The following is a 16,494-nucleotide window of genomic DNA, read 5'->3' as shown; positions in this document are numbered from 1 at the left end:
AACAAAGCTTCGCTTCAATGTAGGTCAAGTTCTAGGTCCATTGCAACTTAAAACCCCCCCCAACATACTACACCCCACCCACCCCAACCCTAAACCATGGGGTTTCTCTTATCTCATGGAAATATATTGTGTGAAAGCAACTATTCTTAGCATTTATTTTTCCTGTATAGAATAACATGTAACAAGGAATGGTGAAATGAGAAGAATGAACTGTAGCTTAAGTATTGTTGTAGATTCCCATGTACAAGGTTAATTTTTCTGCAACTAACAAACATGGGATTTTAGTGCTCTGGGCATATGTTGATGAATACACTAGTACATGGATCTTTTGCAAACAGGAATAAAGAGTTGAAATTTTTTTTTTTCAGTTGGGACATAGGATTTAAACTATGAACTTAACTGTTCTATGGAACAGGAAACTTGTATATCCTTCCTCACTTCACCCCAGTGAAAGGACATATGTTAAGGACATTTTGGGTTTGTCACTTGTGCTTTTCTTCTACCAGGAAAGCCCAAGAGGAGATGATTTCAGAGCTCAGGCAACAGAAGTTCTACTTGGAAACACAAGCTGGAAAGTTAGAGGCCCAGAATCGAAAATTAGAAGAACAATTGGAAAAGATGAGTCACCAAGATCACACTGACAAGAACCGCCTGCTGGAGTTAGAGACTAGGCTGCGAGAGGTGAAAACTTGGGTTTAATCCCTTCAAAGAAACTTAATGAATTTATCCCATTTTGAGTATCATAGTGAGAACTAAGATTAAGTTGGTTTAGTTCTGTGTGTGATAAAAATGATATTTTAAGGTGTATTAACTTAGTTTGGTCTAGCAGTACTTTTTTCCTTAGGAGGAAAAAAAAAAAAATTAAAAATTGCTCATTAGAAGGAGGTAAAAGTAAGTATCAAGGATTTGTCAGTCTTAGACCTAACTGAATCTGAGCTTTTAGATCATCTTGCTTTCTCAGAATCATATTTATGGGTTTTTTTGTATAATATCCTTATAATGTTATCCAGCTGGAGTTGTCACGGGGTAGAGAATAAAAGCTTAGCTATGTACAATGACCAGCTTAACCATAGCCTTGGAGTCTACAGAATAGAAAGTAAAGGACACAACAGAATTGCTGGAAGAAAACAGGAGATCTGTTGCTTCACACACATTTTTCAGAAGTTTTCTGGAAAGGAAACTAATATGAAAATGCGTATTTTTAAAGATTTGTGAGCTGTGCTTCATTTTTAGTTTGGTATCAACTAGTTTGGATCCACTTCAAATCTTCTTTTACCTTCTCCAGTCTCACTCCGCTAGTTTTCAGCTAAGACTGAAATCTTGCCTTTAGCTAAGAGGGCTGGACGACCAACACAAGTCCTTGCTTGACTGGAAGTTCGTTTGGACCAGTGTAAGATTTCAGGCAGGTTTGTCACACATCTGCAGCACAACAGACACATTCTGCTGGGATAGCAGAGAGCCTGAAGAAGGTGCTCAGGTTTGGAATTGATTTTGAGCGCTGAGATCTGTTCTGCTGCTTGTTCATTTCTTATCCATTTGTGGAAATGACATGTTTATCCCTGAGTATGCCTCAAGCAAACTTTCAACAGAAGCCATTCAAATAAACCCAGAGCCACAGGATCTGGTTGGTTTTTTTAAAAAGGATCTGAAGGGAAAATGAAATATGAAAGTCAACAGCAAAATATATGCAATGTTTACATACATGTAAGGATTAGTATCGATGTTTATGCTTAAAGGTTCTCAAATAAAGATTCCCAATGTCAGCACAAACTACTTCAACTTTTTTGCTTTTTGTATCAACGTTTGATATGTGATATTGGAGTCCCAGCTGGAATTATTCTTGTGCCCTTGTTGTTGTTTCAAAATGCCAGGTTGCTTTTAACTTTTTTCAAAGCAAACCAGTAGTTTTTAGGTAGTACACAAAGCTGTGTCCTTGACTTGTCAGTGACTAAGCAATCCGTCAGGATGTGACTTTTGGGATAGATGTGGCAACAGCATCTTAAAGTGAGGTTTGAAATGAGATTACATTGCCTATATTTTCTTTGTTAGTAGCTTACATTTGGATGCTACTTTGTCTTTCTTCAGGTTAGTCTAGAGCATGAAGAACAAAAGCTGGAACTCAAAAGGCAGTTGACAGAATTGCAGCTGACACTCCAGGAGCGGGAATCTCAAATTACTGGGCTGCAGGCTGCACGGACAGCCCTGGAGAATCAGCTCCGTGAAGCCAAAACGGAACTGGAGGAGACTACAGCTGAGGCAGAGGAAGAGATTCAAGCTCTCACGGTGAGACGTTAAATTCACACTATGAACTGTAGATATGGATTAGAATTATGGAGGTGCCTGTTTCATAATGAGGTTAAAATTAATTTATACTATTTAATTTTTAACTTTCAGAACAGATCAGTTGTGCCTTGTGTTGATAGGGGCGGGGATGGCTAAAATGTCATATTATCTGTACCTGTATGAATGCTTCCTAGTAGTGGTTCGTTGCTGCCAAAACTGATTGATTGTTTGTAAGAGCATTATTACGTCTGTGCTGAGGTGAAAGTTGCATATGAAATTGTTATTGTTAGGGGTTTTACTCTGTGATTTACTTATTTAAATAATATCCCATGAGTCTGAAAGTACTTCATGACCATAAATGTTCTGATGATTTTTTTTTTTTCCCTATCAGTTATCCTCCTTTCAGGATACTTATTTGGGGGAAAAAAAACGCAAATTCATAGGAAAATAGTGTTGTTAGCACCGTAATTTTATTCCAATGCTTATTTCATTAAAAATTGTCATGTGTGTCTTGCAGTCTGTGGTGAGGTGTGTGAATGATATGAAGGAAAAAAAGTTCAACCTCCCTCCCCCTTTTTTTCCCCCCACTCTCAGTAAATGGAATTCTAAATTATATGCTGCTGGTTGCTGTCTCTTGAGTGCAAAAAGATGCTTTCAAACTGCTTGATTCTGAGAAATATTTCCTTCATAAAAGATTCCCTTGGCTGTGGGGGGAGCGAGTGGAGCTGCTACTTTGGGTGCCAGCTACCCCCCTGAGCAGCAGTCTTTAACGACCTTCAAATCCAGTTGTTTTGAAGTGTTAAAAATGTGCATTCTCTCGCTCCAGCAGCATTTGATCAAAGGACTGTTCTGAATGTTTCTGCCATTGCTAGTTTTCAGAAGGGATGGGGTCTCAGCTCAGATAGGTGCTTGTATTACGTTGCTGCTTTGGGTAGATGAATGGGAGAACCCTTCACTCCGAGTTGCTATAAAATGGGTACGTGCTGGGAAAATACAACAACATCAAGGCTTAAGAATAACTGAAAAGAACTAAAAAGGCATCAGTTTCCTTTTTTGCTCAAAACTGAGGCGGTCCCCTCCCAGCTGAAAGCTTTGCATAACGACTAATATCACTGCCAATAGGATGGCGATGTGCTGGGCATCTTTCCCCTACACCCCCACTGAAACAGATGAATGTTTATGACCTGTGTTCACTCAGTTATTGCTTCGGTTAATTTGGCAAAATGGTAGTGCTTTTAGGCCAGCTGTTGTAAGATAGTCCAGTTTGGTGGGCTTGAGAGTATTTCTGTTATGGATTTTTTAATATACTCGAAATTTTTCACGTTGCCTGTTATGGTAAGATAGCTTTTGAGCTCTCATATCTGACTTCTGCTGGGCAGTTTTTTCCTGTTTAGTCTCTTGGCTCTAAGGAAACTATTCTGAATGAAGAAAGGTTTCTGGATGTGCTAGTGCACTAACCTTTCATTTGTTAAGTTTTCAGATAGCATATGACATTAGACACTTCTTAAATCAGTTTGATGAATTTTGAGAGAGGCCATGAGGCTGAAACAAGAACTTTTGCTTTGTCATGCTTTGCTTGTAAATTAGGAGGTAAAATGGTGCATGCAATACTGCATTCTTTAAAGTAAGTGTTTGCACTTTTCCATACTTTGGATGCTGTCTTCCAAAGAATTGATTATTATGTTTCATCACTGCTTTTTAGAGAGGCTCGGGATTAAATGGTACTTTATGGTAGGATTCAGGTAGATTGGCAGAGCTCTTTGGGATAGCTTGCATAATACTTCATTATAGTTTTTCTTTGCAAGCGTTAAATTGCATGCAGTATTTATTTTATATGAAATACCAATCTGGATATGGAAGTAAAACCAACTCAAATTTAAATGTCAAGAATGTACAAACTTTACATGGAATTGACATGTCTTCTGGTGACCATTTCAGCTGGCACCTTTTACGCATTTGGTTCTCGAGTTTGTACATTTTTCTAAAATAGTTCAGAATTGGGAGCATAAGTATATTTTGATTCATTAGAATGTGACGTTTGCTAATCAGTTCTTTGCCACTCCAGAGTGCTTTCATAGCCTGCAGCATCTGCCTTCCAAACTTCGCTTGCTGGTAGACTGTTCTGCAGTTTGTTTAGCAACAGCTGTTGGATTCGAATTCTAATGTATGAAAAATTGATGATTAACTTCTTACCTCCTTTAGGCACATAGAGATGAAATCCAGCGTAAATTTGAAGCCCTTCGTAATAGCTGCACAGTGAGTATTAAATACAGATCATTGAATTATTTTGAAATTAAGCATAAGGAAACAAACAATTTACTTATTTAATCCTTGATGACATTAGTTCCTAATGTGGACTTCTGGCTTCAAGGTGTTAGTAGGAGCTAGACGGATTGGATTTGATTTCTTTTAGGTTTCAGGTAAACCTCAATTTTGAGGTTTTAGTCTGATTGTGAAATTGACATTATTCTTCTTTTTGGAGAAGAAAGTAAATTAAAATATCTCATTGCAGTGCAGCTAATAAGAATGGTGTAGCAGCTGCAAAAAATGATTGTAGGTGAAGATCTTTTCTCCTTGTGAGCAGAAAAGATCTACCTGTCCAAATCCTGAGCTGCATTGTAGATGTAGGCCAGAGTGGAAGAGCCTTTATGCTACTCTGGGTTTTAAGGAGGACTTTAACACTGTTTGAAGAGGCGAGAAGTGTTACGGTTCCAAATAATACTTTGACATGTAGTCATCTGCTCAAAGAGCAGAGAGGACTTTAGTATCTTTGTTTGCACCTTCTATAGCTTGAGATCTTTTGACATGTTTTTAGATTCATTTCATCAGTCTTGGACATCCATCCTTGGATGGATGTCCAAGGGTTTATCAATAGGGATTCTTGCAGATTAACACTATCTTCAGACTTATGATGCTTGATGGAGAGCATCTGTCTTCCAATGACATGAATTACAAAAGGACCACAGTCCTCTGGATCAGTACTGATTGCCTGTCTTTCTAAGCTTTATCTCCTCACCCCACCCTGTAAGCAGAACTTAATTGCTGGGGTTTTTATCTTGATTGTTCTCCAACTTCTAGCGATTTCCTCATACTTCATTTTTCATGCTGTAGGGCTAAGTATCTAACATACAAGTTTTCATCTTTCAAAAATATCTTTTCAGGATGAGAGTTATTCTGTTTTCCTCAGTTGCTCTTTAGCACTAAGCAAGGGTATTCCTCTACTCTGTTCATGGAATATACTGATATGAAGAAGTGAGGAAGTAGAGCTTACCAACGTGTGTGAACCTCTATCGAAATGAAATCCTGCGCAAGAAGCTTTACTTTTTGTTCCCGTCTTCTTTTCTTAGATTGATGCTCTAGCTCCGTATGTGCTATCATATAGCTATTTTATTTTGTTCTTTCTTGCCATTCATAAAGAACAACAGCTTTCTATGACAATGCTTATGTGATCTCCATTCAGGCAAAAAGCAGTTGTGGAAAATCTGTAGCTTCTTTTCACTGCATGGTAGGCTGCCTTTCAGAGGTCGTAACTCATTATCTAGTAGCATTTTGGCTCCGTAAGTGTGGTGAGCGATCTCCAACAGTGAAGAGTGACCCATAACATTTCAAGAATGTTGAGAGCTTCAAAGGTTCTGCATAAAAGGATTTCTAGAAGTGTTGTGTATTGTAGGCCCTTCATTGGGATAAGTGGGATCAGACATCCTCATCAATAAGAAATTAATTAAATAGTTCCTAAATGAATAATACATACTCATCATACATTCTCTTTCCAGCCCAGGAAAATGCATGTATAATTTAATTGACTATGGATAGAAACTTCGTCGTTCTGTGTCATGAGTAGTTCTAGCTGTCCATCCTGCCTACTGAGGAGCACTGAGAGAAAATATAGGACAATCTTCTATTGACAGTGAGGGATCAGAGAACGTTAATTATGGTGCCTTCACCAGATGTTTCAACCTCAATTTTATCTATTATGCCGACTATGATGCAGGCTTCAGGTTTTGGTGACCATGTGATTCTACTTGAAGGTGATTAGAGTTTATACTCTCTTAAAAATAACACTTAAGGGAATAATTGTAATATGCTGCTACTTATGCAGCATGATAATGAGTGGGTTTATTCTCTCAGCAAGTTTTCAAAGATATCCTTTTTAAGCTGAAACAAACTCCTTGAACTATGCTGGCAAACTTTGGCATGGAATTATTTTTTATTTAATCTTATTGGGAAGCCCAGAACACTGTAAGAATTATGAAAATAAGATTAGATGGGGAAAAAAAACCTGAAAGATTGAAATACTTCAATCTGAACATTTGTAGTGTTCAAAAGATAAATAAAAATACTTAGTCTACCTTCTTTGCTATTTCTTCTGTTTCTCTAGCTTCACAAAGATCACAGCTCCCAGTTGTAGAGAAGGCTTAAATCTCAAACGTGTGTCTGCTTTCCCTGTGCCCTCATCGCACTCTTGTTCTTTCTTTTGCTGAGGTCTCTGGCCAAGTGGATGTTTTTTTAGGTTCTCCTATTTGTTCATTTTGAATTTGCTGTGTTTTGGGGTGCATATATAGGGACTTGCTATATTGTTGGTTGTGATTTCTGCCTTGTTTGTGAATTTATATTCAATTGCTCTGATAGCTCTGCATTGTTTCATCTCCTGACATCTCTTTTTTTTCTATTGGGATTCAGAACGAAAATGGTTTCTCTGTCTCTCAATTGCGCAGGAAATAATAGGACACATAATTACAATAAAAATTTTAAATTATAGTACCTGCTGTACACACACAGAGATGCACAGAGGCACACACGAAGAGCAATATTTTATCATAATCTTCTCACAACGATAGCTCATCTGGCAAATCTGTTGAAGGGGAGGACTAGTTCCTGACATTTAAAGAATTATTTGATCAAGAATATCATCCATTTGAGTGTTAGAAGTGTTTTCTAGGCAATCGGAAAAAGATATAGAAATAAAAGACATTTTCTTAAATAGGAAAATATATGTATTCGTCAGTTGTTTCCACCTGCCTCTAAATTATGACTTGTTGTTGGATCATCAACACATTTGAAATTAAAAATGCAACTAAGTTATCTAAGTAATACTAGTATTGTTTCAAAACTAAAACATTCAGTAAGCGGGCAGTAAAGTCTATAAATATTTGGAAGAAAAGCAATCCTATGAAGTTTTTACACTCAGCTTAGTGAAATACTATTGCTGTTCCAGGGAACCACCATCTGAATCTTGTAGGGTTTTTTCAGGTACAGGCTGCTGATTTTACTCTCGCAGGGAGAGAGGCATTTCTTAATACAAATCGGATATCGCATTTCCATTTATTCAAGGTTTCTCCAGTAAAACAAGGTTGATCTCCCCTCCTTGAGGCTCTTTTGTCATCATCTTATGTTTCCGTCTTAAGCATTTCTGCACTTGTCTGTGAGATTGGATATTGAGGCATTAAAACTGCAAGCCCGTTAGCCACATGTCTAATTGTAGTCATGCATAAAGTCCTGCTGACTTTGGTCTAAGTCCTGATTCCACATTTGCTCAATGAATTGGCATACGAGAATAATCTGTGTTTGTGAGAACTTCCAAAATGATGTCTAAAGATGCTATATACTTCGATGCTAAATTACGTTTCAGAGCAAAGGGATCTTGCCCACTGTAACAAGGCTAATACCCAGGCAAAAACTTTTCTGTGGCTTTGTTAAATCTGGAGTGGGGGAGATAAATTGGGTGGGAAGGGTTATCCCTGATTCTCATTTCACAGAAAATGTGATGGCAAATGGTAGTTATAGGCAAAAGTTATAGGCTTTGTGGGTTTTGTAGCCTAGCAAAAAGTCAGAGGCTTCTAGAGTGTTGATGAGGTGTTGCTGTAAAAGAGGCTAATGGGACCTTCGCCACGGATGACGGCATCATCGTCATCTCAGGATGAGGCTCATGGTTGGCAGAGGGAGCTCGTCTTCTGGCAACTAGGATGGAGGAGTACCAGAGACTGTATGTTTTGATAATGAGTTACTGTGGAAAGGAGAGGAATGCAGAGTGTGTGATGTCCTGCTGCTCTGCAGCCACAGATGTTGTCTGACTGTGGAAAAGGGAAGAAAGTGAGGACTTCATTGTTGTTTTTCAATCAAATGGGTAGAGATACAAGACTGGTATCTATCTGTAGCTGTGTCCTTTAAGAGGCTTGGTATTGTGCTCCATTGCAATGGTTGGTAGAAAGCTAGAAAAGCTTTGTCTCTGGGATCCAAATGTGAATAGGTTAAGACTAAGTGACTCTGATGCATGCTCTTGCTTCCTCCTCACAATAATTTGGGGCTGAGAGATAGCTTTTCCTTTTTTCCTCGTTACTTCTGACAGCTAGCTTTCTAGTAAAGATTAGTGGGGGTGAGGAGGAGTGGAAATGGGTAGAGTAAAACTGTGCATGAATCTGGATGTTCTGAATTAAGGTTGCATGGAAAATTGCGTTAAACTCCAAATAACGTGCTGCTGATAGCATCCTGCAACAGTTAACCTTGCTGTGTCCTAGCATTTTCCTGCATGCTTGTTGGTGGCGTCTGAGAACTGGGACGTCTTCATGAAGGAATAAGGTTATGGAGAAGTTTGCAAACTGTGGTTAGCGGTATTCTAAAATGGCTTCCTTTTCTCCTTTCCCTCATTATTTTGCCTGTGGTTTTGATAGGTGGAGCATATGGATTAAATTTTGTACGTTGTGTCTGATATGCAAACCTAATCATCATGGCCCTGAAGTGCTTTTTGCAATGATATTTAACTTGTGATCCATGCCTGGAGAAGTTTGTAGGGCCGGTACAATAGCTGTGAAACGGCGCAATCTCGCAGTCGAGAAACACTTTGCTTTTCTGAAACTATGCACTGGGGAGGGACTTGTACTGAGTACGGTCACTTTTGCTGAAGAGCTGTTACGCTTGGGTTGCTCTGTAGTATTTAAAAATGAGATAGAGTCTTCTGTAACAGTATAAAGATAAGTTGTGCGCTTAGACGTGGCACGTAGTGAACAATCTGCCAAGATTAGTGTGGTGTAGTTGGATTATATCTCTATTTTGTGTATTAGTTGTGATGAAGATGTGCATAGATTGAAGAGAAAACTTCAGTTGCTCAGTGAGTGATGATACAGTGCCACAGATAAGGCTGCCTAGATTGCCTAGAATTGCTTTTCCAAGCTTTCAAGTGTTTGGTTGTTATATATAAAACTATATGATGGGTTTCTAAAGGATATAATAGTGTTTTCCTACAGATTTTCCTTTAATATACTTAGAAATTTAACTCCAGAATAGCTCAGGGTTGGTTGGTTAGTTTATCTGGGTTTTTTTTTGCCTGGGAATTTCCTTAACTGAAAAGAAAAATACCTAAAGCTATTAACTCTTTTCAGGTACAGGATTCTGGCATAGGATGGATGGATGGATGTATGCCTAAGACAACATTTCTTGTCAAATGTCTTTTTTGATCTATGTTTTCTTTCTTCTTGGTTCCCAGGACAGGCATCTCACACCACGTCCCGTTTTCCTGTGTCAATATTACCCGTTACTGTTTAGTCTTTATCGTATTTATAAGCTCTGTAACCCTGTTAGTTTACATACCTGAAGATAACTTTTAAAAATTGGATTTGTCAACAATTTTCCACTTTCCTCATGAAAAAAGGAAAATTGTACTGAGAACAAACTTTCTGTCTTTAAAAAAAACGTAAAATCTGTCGATCTTTATAGATTACATTATATAGGTTATAATATATGTGGGATTTAAGCTAAGCCATTTTGGAACTGTCAACAAATATACCGTTAGGAAAATATTCAATAAAGGAGATCACGTCACTTCTTCTGGAACCCTTCTTTCTTAACTGCTTTGTCTTTCATTTTCCAGAAATATCCTACTAGATAAAGTGTAACAGGGAAATTTAAAATGGTGTGGTTTAATTTTAGTTATATTCAGGGAAAGAAGTCAAAATCTCAGAATATGGCATAAAGGTGAATGGGAGCTTAACTTCCAGTCCTTAGGGGATAAAATCAACTTGAAATACAGCCAGTTTTAAAAAATGAATTAAGTAGTTTGACGTATTAACTCTGCATGTCACCCTATCAATTTTGTGTTTTCCCCATCTCTGCTTTCTTGTATTTCAAACCTACTTTAATAGTTTTTATAGAAAGTACTTGTATTAATATATAAAATTTATGTGGAAGAAACCATGGATGTATAAAAGATATCTTAAAACTGCCTGGTACTTGGTGTAGTTAAACATAGAAATAAAAAACAAGTAGTAGATAAAGAGATTATTTTATCTGGCAGTTAGTAGAAATCACAGATGTTACTTGTAAGAATGGTAGGTAAAACACTGTAAAAACAAATGTTCTTTTGTTCATTTTTGTCTGTATAAATACACTTCTAAGTTCTTATCCCTACAGCAATATAGACACTAACACATCCGTATGATACAGTCCGTGGTCTTTGAAAACTTGACACATACAATACAGAATAAAATGTATTTTGAATAGGGCAGTGAGAGTGCCTGAGAAACAATCACACAATCAGATTTTCATCAGAAACGTTGCATTATGGAGTATGAATCATTTTGATTTGAGCCTAAACATATGGGCAGCAGGAACTCCCTTTCACCCAGCAGGGAGAAATGTCAGTTGGACTTTTTCTGCTGACAGTTTAAAAATCAAATACTGTTAATTTAGATCTAGGAGAGGCATGGTAAAAGGCTGCCAATGTATGCGTTACAGAGTCTTCAAAAAGAAATGGTTGTCATCTTTCCAGATAGCTGAGAAGAGATGTATGCTCTGTGTTCTGCTGCTTTAGATATTTAAGTCCTTGGCTTGTGTAGGAAATTGGAACGTTTAAATTTGAATGTGGCCAACTGTGGTTTGGGACTTTAATTTTTCCCATTTAATGAAATATCTTACTCATTTTTCTTTGACATCTAGGCAAAAATGCCTCTAGAACATGTTTGTAAGAGTTGAATATGAATTGTATAGAACTTTCTAGTTTCTGAAATTCTTTTTATTAAGCTGATTTCAAGATTATACTGAGGTTTCTTTCTTGTCTGTTGTGATGATGTTGTTTTTGAGTTAGGAGGAGGTACAGGTTTTCATCCATCCAGTGTTTGTGGCCTTTCATTCATAAAAACCAAATGGGACTGTGAAAATGGTATACCCTTGTTCATATTTTTCTTCAGATTGAAGGGGAATGTGGTTTAAAGCATATAGTATAATGCTGTTCTGATTAGACAAATGGACGCTTTGACTTCATTAAAGGCAAGGCTGTTGTCCTTGTGGCGATTTTGCTTTTCACTGATTTTCTGTTAGTCTGTTGTGCTGCCGCACTTTTTTCTGTCTTCATATATCCCGAGCTGCCATCTGTAATGCTGTTACTTTGATAGAATATATTTCTTAAAATTTTTCTGCTTTTCCTGGTTACATGCAGTGTTACATATAGCAATATAAACAATTGCTAGGCAGATTAATCAGATTGTACTGCCTGTATTGCACCTCTTGTTCAGTTTTCTTAAACATCACGCTTCGAAAGCCCCTCTGAGAGGTATTCGCCTCGTTTCACTTAAGGGAAAATTGAGGCAAAAAAAGGTAAAGTGCTTTGGTAAAGGCACACTGTAAGTCATCAGCAGATCTGAGAATACAACCAGAACTCCTGACTCCCAATCCAGGGCTTTGGATGTGACAGTTCTCTCTCAAATAATAAATCACATTGCAGCATATTTATACTCCAAACCAAATAGAAAAAAAAAATCAAGCTAGTTTCTGTAAGAAACAAAATGGTCTTCCTCATCAAAGTGCACATGTGCATAAAATTTACCATTACCATATTGGTTTTGTTTAAATTTGAAAAAGAAAAAAAAAAGCCACATTGTCTCCTTGCTTGGCAATAAATGGTTCTGTGAGAGGAGAACGCTTTTTCAAAAAACTGTACTCATTGACATGTAATTTAATTTATTTTTCTGTCTAGGTGATTACGGATTTGGAGGAGCAGCTGAACCAGCTCACCGAAGACAATGCAGAACTGAACAATCAGAATTTCTTCCTGTCCAAACAACTTGATGAGGCCTCAGGGGCCAATGATGAGGTTGTCCAGTTGCGAAGTGAAGTTGACCATCTCCGTCGGGAGATCACCGAGAGAGAAATGCAGCTTACCAGTCAGAAACAAGTATGGCTTTTTAAGTCTGGATCACAGGCTCTTCGTGACGGCTAGCTAATTATCTGAAAGGCAAAAAATTCTTTTAAATCTGGAAACCTATGAGGAATGAATATGGTTCCAGGGGCAATGGCTTAAAACCATTTATTGTTTAAGCCTTCCTTCCCAGAGCAGTTGAGTGTATGGAAATTTTTGGCATTTCCCATTGTGTTTTTATGCAATTTTATTTAGAAATTTTGCACTCTGAAGATATTGTAACTTAGAATTATTCATTTTAATTTTGTGACCCTGGAAATTTCAAAATTTTCATAATGAGATAGATCTGACATTAACGGCAGTCACAAGTGAATGTATGGAAGCCTTGAAATAAATGGGTTGCGATTTACCAGCTTATGTTTGCTGCCAATTTGCATGTACTGTAATTTAAATGGTAAGGCTGAAGCTTAAAGTGCACGCTTGATGTGGGATGTGAGAATTGATAGAAGGATTTATTTTTAGACTATGGAGGCCTTGAAGACAACATGTACAATGCTGGAAGAGCAAGTAATGGACTTGGAGGCTCTGAATGATGAACTCCTGGAGAAAGAGCGGCAGTGGGAAGCATGGAGAAGTGTTCTAGGGGATGAGAAGTCCCAGTTTGAATGCCGAGTTAGAGAGCTGCAGAGGATGCTGGATACTGAGAAACAGAGCAGGTCTCTCCCCCCTCCTCCTCCTTTTATTAACTTTTATGAAAATTCTCTATAGAAGCTGGTACAAAAATTATATTTAGAAGAGGATATGGGAGTTGGAACTAAATATAAATTCTTGTGAGGTAGTTCTAAAAATGGTTTATTAGTTAATAGTCATTCACCAGTGATATTGTTCCTTTTGTTGCTTTGCAAGTGAGCGATTCATGGGGAGTGGTATTTATCATTGTAACTTATAAAATGTCTCGATTTATTATCTTTTACTTTATTATATGAAAAAATAGTCTTTGCTCCCAACTGTTCCTGTGGGGTCTTGACATTTTCAGGCTGCAGTTCTAGCAGGGGCAGGGAGAGGTTTATGTAATATCAAAGTGTTGCAGCAAACAGTCTGGCTTTATAAAGTAACATCTTGAATTTGAGGCAAACCCCTGAAAAGAGTTATTGATGCCATTGCACGCTAGGAAGAGGTCAAGCCCAGGAAGGAGTTAGGTAACGTTATTTTCCATTTTAATACAGAGTGAGAGCAGATCAGCGTATTACTGAATCTCGCCAGGTGGTAGAACTGGCTGTCAAAGAACACAAGGCAGAGATTCTGGCCCTCCAGCAAGCACTGAAGGAACAAAAACTCAAAGCCGAGAGCCTTTCTGATAAGGTAAGCAACTTTCAACCCTAGACTTTCATAATTAGACAAGATACTTTTCTAGAGGTATTACTTGTAGAAATGCGATCTTTAGCAGCTTTTTCAAGATGTTAGAGCAAATTAAAAAGACTGGAGGTCATAGAACAGAATTTTATCTTCAAGCTAAAGACCTCGAATTTCCTTTTGGAAAAGACTAAAGCTGAAAGCAGCCTATGATGTCTGGAGTGTACAATAAAGTCCTTCAGTAACTTGATATCTGCATTTGTGCAATGGCAGTGTTGTTTGGTTGGTTTTCTCCCTTACAGTAAGTAAAGGAAAATTGTGTCATTTTTCTTTAGTGTGTGCTTGGTGAAGTTGGATTTTAAGATTGTGGAACGGTGCATTTATTGGTGTTCTATGTTAATTCTGACCACCTATCCCACCTGCCTAGCTCAATGACCTGGAGAAGAAGCATGCTATGTTGGAGATGAATGCACGCAGTTTACAACAGAAGCTTGAAACAGAAAGGGAGCTCAAGCAGAGGCTTCTGGAGGAGGTAACCTTGGAAATTCATTTTATAACTTCAGAAGAAGGTTCCACATCTTGAGAGGGGGAAGTTGTGCGATTAGCAGTGTTACACATCCACCCTTCTCCTATATAACTAGAGACATTAATAAAGTTGGGGGGGTTGTTTTTACTTAAAACTTTGCAAAGTGTGCGGCCGTGGCATGGAGCAGTAAAAGTGAACTGCTCCTCAAGGGAAGGTGAGCTGCGAGCCAAGGGTGACAGCAAGTCAGGCAAGGACAGGGACCTTGCAGCCGGTGGGCACAGTCCCGCAGTAGCTGACCAAGAACAACAGAGCAGGTTTGGTGAAGGTAAGCAGGTTCAGCTAGTGGCCCAGTGATCATTACAGAAGCCTGGAGTGATGAGGCATATCCTGGGTCAGGTCTGCAAGACAAGGTCTGTGCCCAGGCACAGTGTTCTCAAAACATAGCTCAGACCAGACCAAGAGCAAGGAATATAGCTTAATATTGGCTCTGGAGCCAATACGCTGAGGGTTCATGAGTGCAGGCCACAGGTGAGGCTTCTCACAGCTCTTTTTTCATAACTTAGCTCGGTTCACAGGAGTCTGATCCAAGGCTGCACACCTGCACCATATCAGTGAGACACTGAATGCAGGCAGCCAGAGCTGGGTAGTGGGGGAAGCGGTTGCAGAGGAGGATTTCAAGGGAAGGGTGGTTACAGGCAAGTAGACAGGGCAGTTAGAGCCTTTTGGTGTACTTGGGTTACTGACAAGTTTTCCCTGAGTTGGAGACTCCAGTATGCATCACAGTAAAAGGTTTCTGACTCTTGTTTCATAACATAAGAGCGTTAATGGTTTTCATACTCGGACTTTCTCATCAAGGAAGTATAAACCTGAAAGAATTAGGAGCAGTTTATCATGTGCCCTTTTCTGTTGTTAGTTGGAGACACAGACGTAAATAGTTGGACATAAGTTTCCTTATCTTATATCACTATAGAGGAAGAAGTTTATACTGGTTTATAGGAAAATTTTTTTTTATTATTACAAAGTACTGAGATGGTTTCTGGTGATTGTATAGAGAGCTTGAGAAAATGGCATCAAGAGATTCTTCGTGTATGTGCAGTCTTATTAACCAAATAACTTGAACATGCAGTTGAAAGAAATGATGTTGCTACAAATTAATATAAATACACTGCATAGAAATGCCTGTGTAGTTCATAATGCATTCTGCAGGGGAGGAAAACTTTTAGAGCATTGTAATGTTTCAGCTATTAAAGAATTGTCTGTTTACTTTTAAGTTCTGCAGTGACGCTAATTTTACAAGGAATGGTAACATTGAATGCCTTTTATTTAAAAACAAGCAATCAACAAAAGCAAAACATTGGTCTGTGTTATCCTCTTAACAGCAGGCAAAGCTGCAGCAGCAAATGGATCTGCAAAAGAATCACATCTTCCGCCTCACTCAAGGTCTGCAAGAGGCTCTAGATCGAGCAGATCTTCTGAAGACCGAAAGAAGTGACCTGGAATATCAGCTGGAAAACATTCAGGTGAGGGTGAGAAAACAGTGAGCAGGACTCTGTCTCCCCATCCTTTAGGATGTGATCTACCATTTCTGTGTGACGCTTTCCTTATACTGTTTTTTAGCTCTGTTCTGCTATTGAGTTATCTGTTTATTTATTCTGTTAAGATGAAATTTCTTGTATGTGTGTGTGGTTCACAGGTCCTCTATTCCCATGAAAAAGTGAAAATGGAGGGCACTATTTCTCAGCAAACCAAACTCATTGATTTCCTGCAGGCAAAGATGGACCAACCAGCGAAAAAGAAAAAGGTGGGTGAATAAGGTTTGAGAGGCATGGAATGCAATGACGGTTTTGTGATTAGTTACGTGCTGTGTATTCATAATACTCTGTTTTATCTTTCTTTGTGTAACACAAATGCGTCCTCATTTAAGAGCATTCTGAGTTGCTGAACGCAAACTTTACTAGGCAGAATGTGTTCTTTGTGGCTTTTTCAGTATTTTGTTATTCTTACAATACTTAGGTTACAAGCCAGTAGCTACACCTCAGTGAGGCTGTAGGAATACAGAATTTTAACCATGCTGTTTTGTTTTTTATTTTAATGGTAAGTATGTATGTGTGTATGAGCATATTGTGTATCTAGAGTGGTTGCCTTGTAGTTACAGCATAGGATTGATTAGTCAGGCGATGTGACTTGTCACATCTTTGTCATAAGA

General features: G+C 38.3%; 1 protein-coding gene across 10 annotated transcripts in view; it reads left to right on the top strand.

Moving 5' to 3' along the window:
• Positions 1 to 16,494, top strand: part of CIT (citron rho-interacting serine/threonine kinase) — a 74,464-nt gene that overhangs the window by 40,128 nt on the left and 17,842 nt on the right. For 8 of the 10 annotated variants that reach the window (XM_074606339.1, XM_074606335.1, XM_074606333.1 and 5 more), the window contains 9 exons: positions 507 to 681; positions 2,086 to 2,283; positions 4,486 to 4,539; positions 12,248 to 12,445; positions 12,932 to 13,125; positions 13,636 to 13,771; positions 14,190 to 14,294; positions 15,668 to 15,808; positions 15,982 to 16,089. In XM_074606339.1, the coding sequence (XP_074462440.1) occupies positions 507 to 681; positions 2,086 to 2,283; positions 4,486 to 4,539; positions 12,248 to 12,445; positions 12,932 to 13,125; positions 13,636 to 13,771; positions 14,190 to 14,294; positions 15,668 to 15,808; positions 15,982 to 16,089 (1,309 nt within the window). The remainder of the gene's footprint in view (positions 1 to 506; positions 682 to 2,085; positions 2,284 to 4,485; positions 4,540 to 12,247; positions 12,446 to 12,931; positions 13,126 to 13,635; positions 13,772 to 14,189; positions 14,295 to 15,667; positions 15,809 to 15,981; positions 16,090 to 16,494) is intronic. The other 2 variants (XM_074606340.1, XM_074606337.1) reach the window with 1 other exon arrangement.

This window comes from Larus michahellis, chromosome 13 (genome assembly GCF_964199755.1).
Source record: "Larus michahellis chromosome 13, bLarMic1.1, whole genome shotgun sequence".
Lineage (NCBI taxonomy): Eukaryota > Metazoa > Chordata > Aves > Charadriiformes > Laridae > Larus > Larus michahellis.
This window is presented reverse-complemented; position numbering and strand designations above follow the sequence as displayed.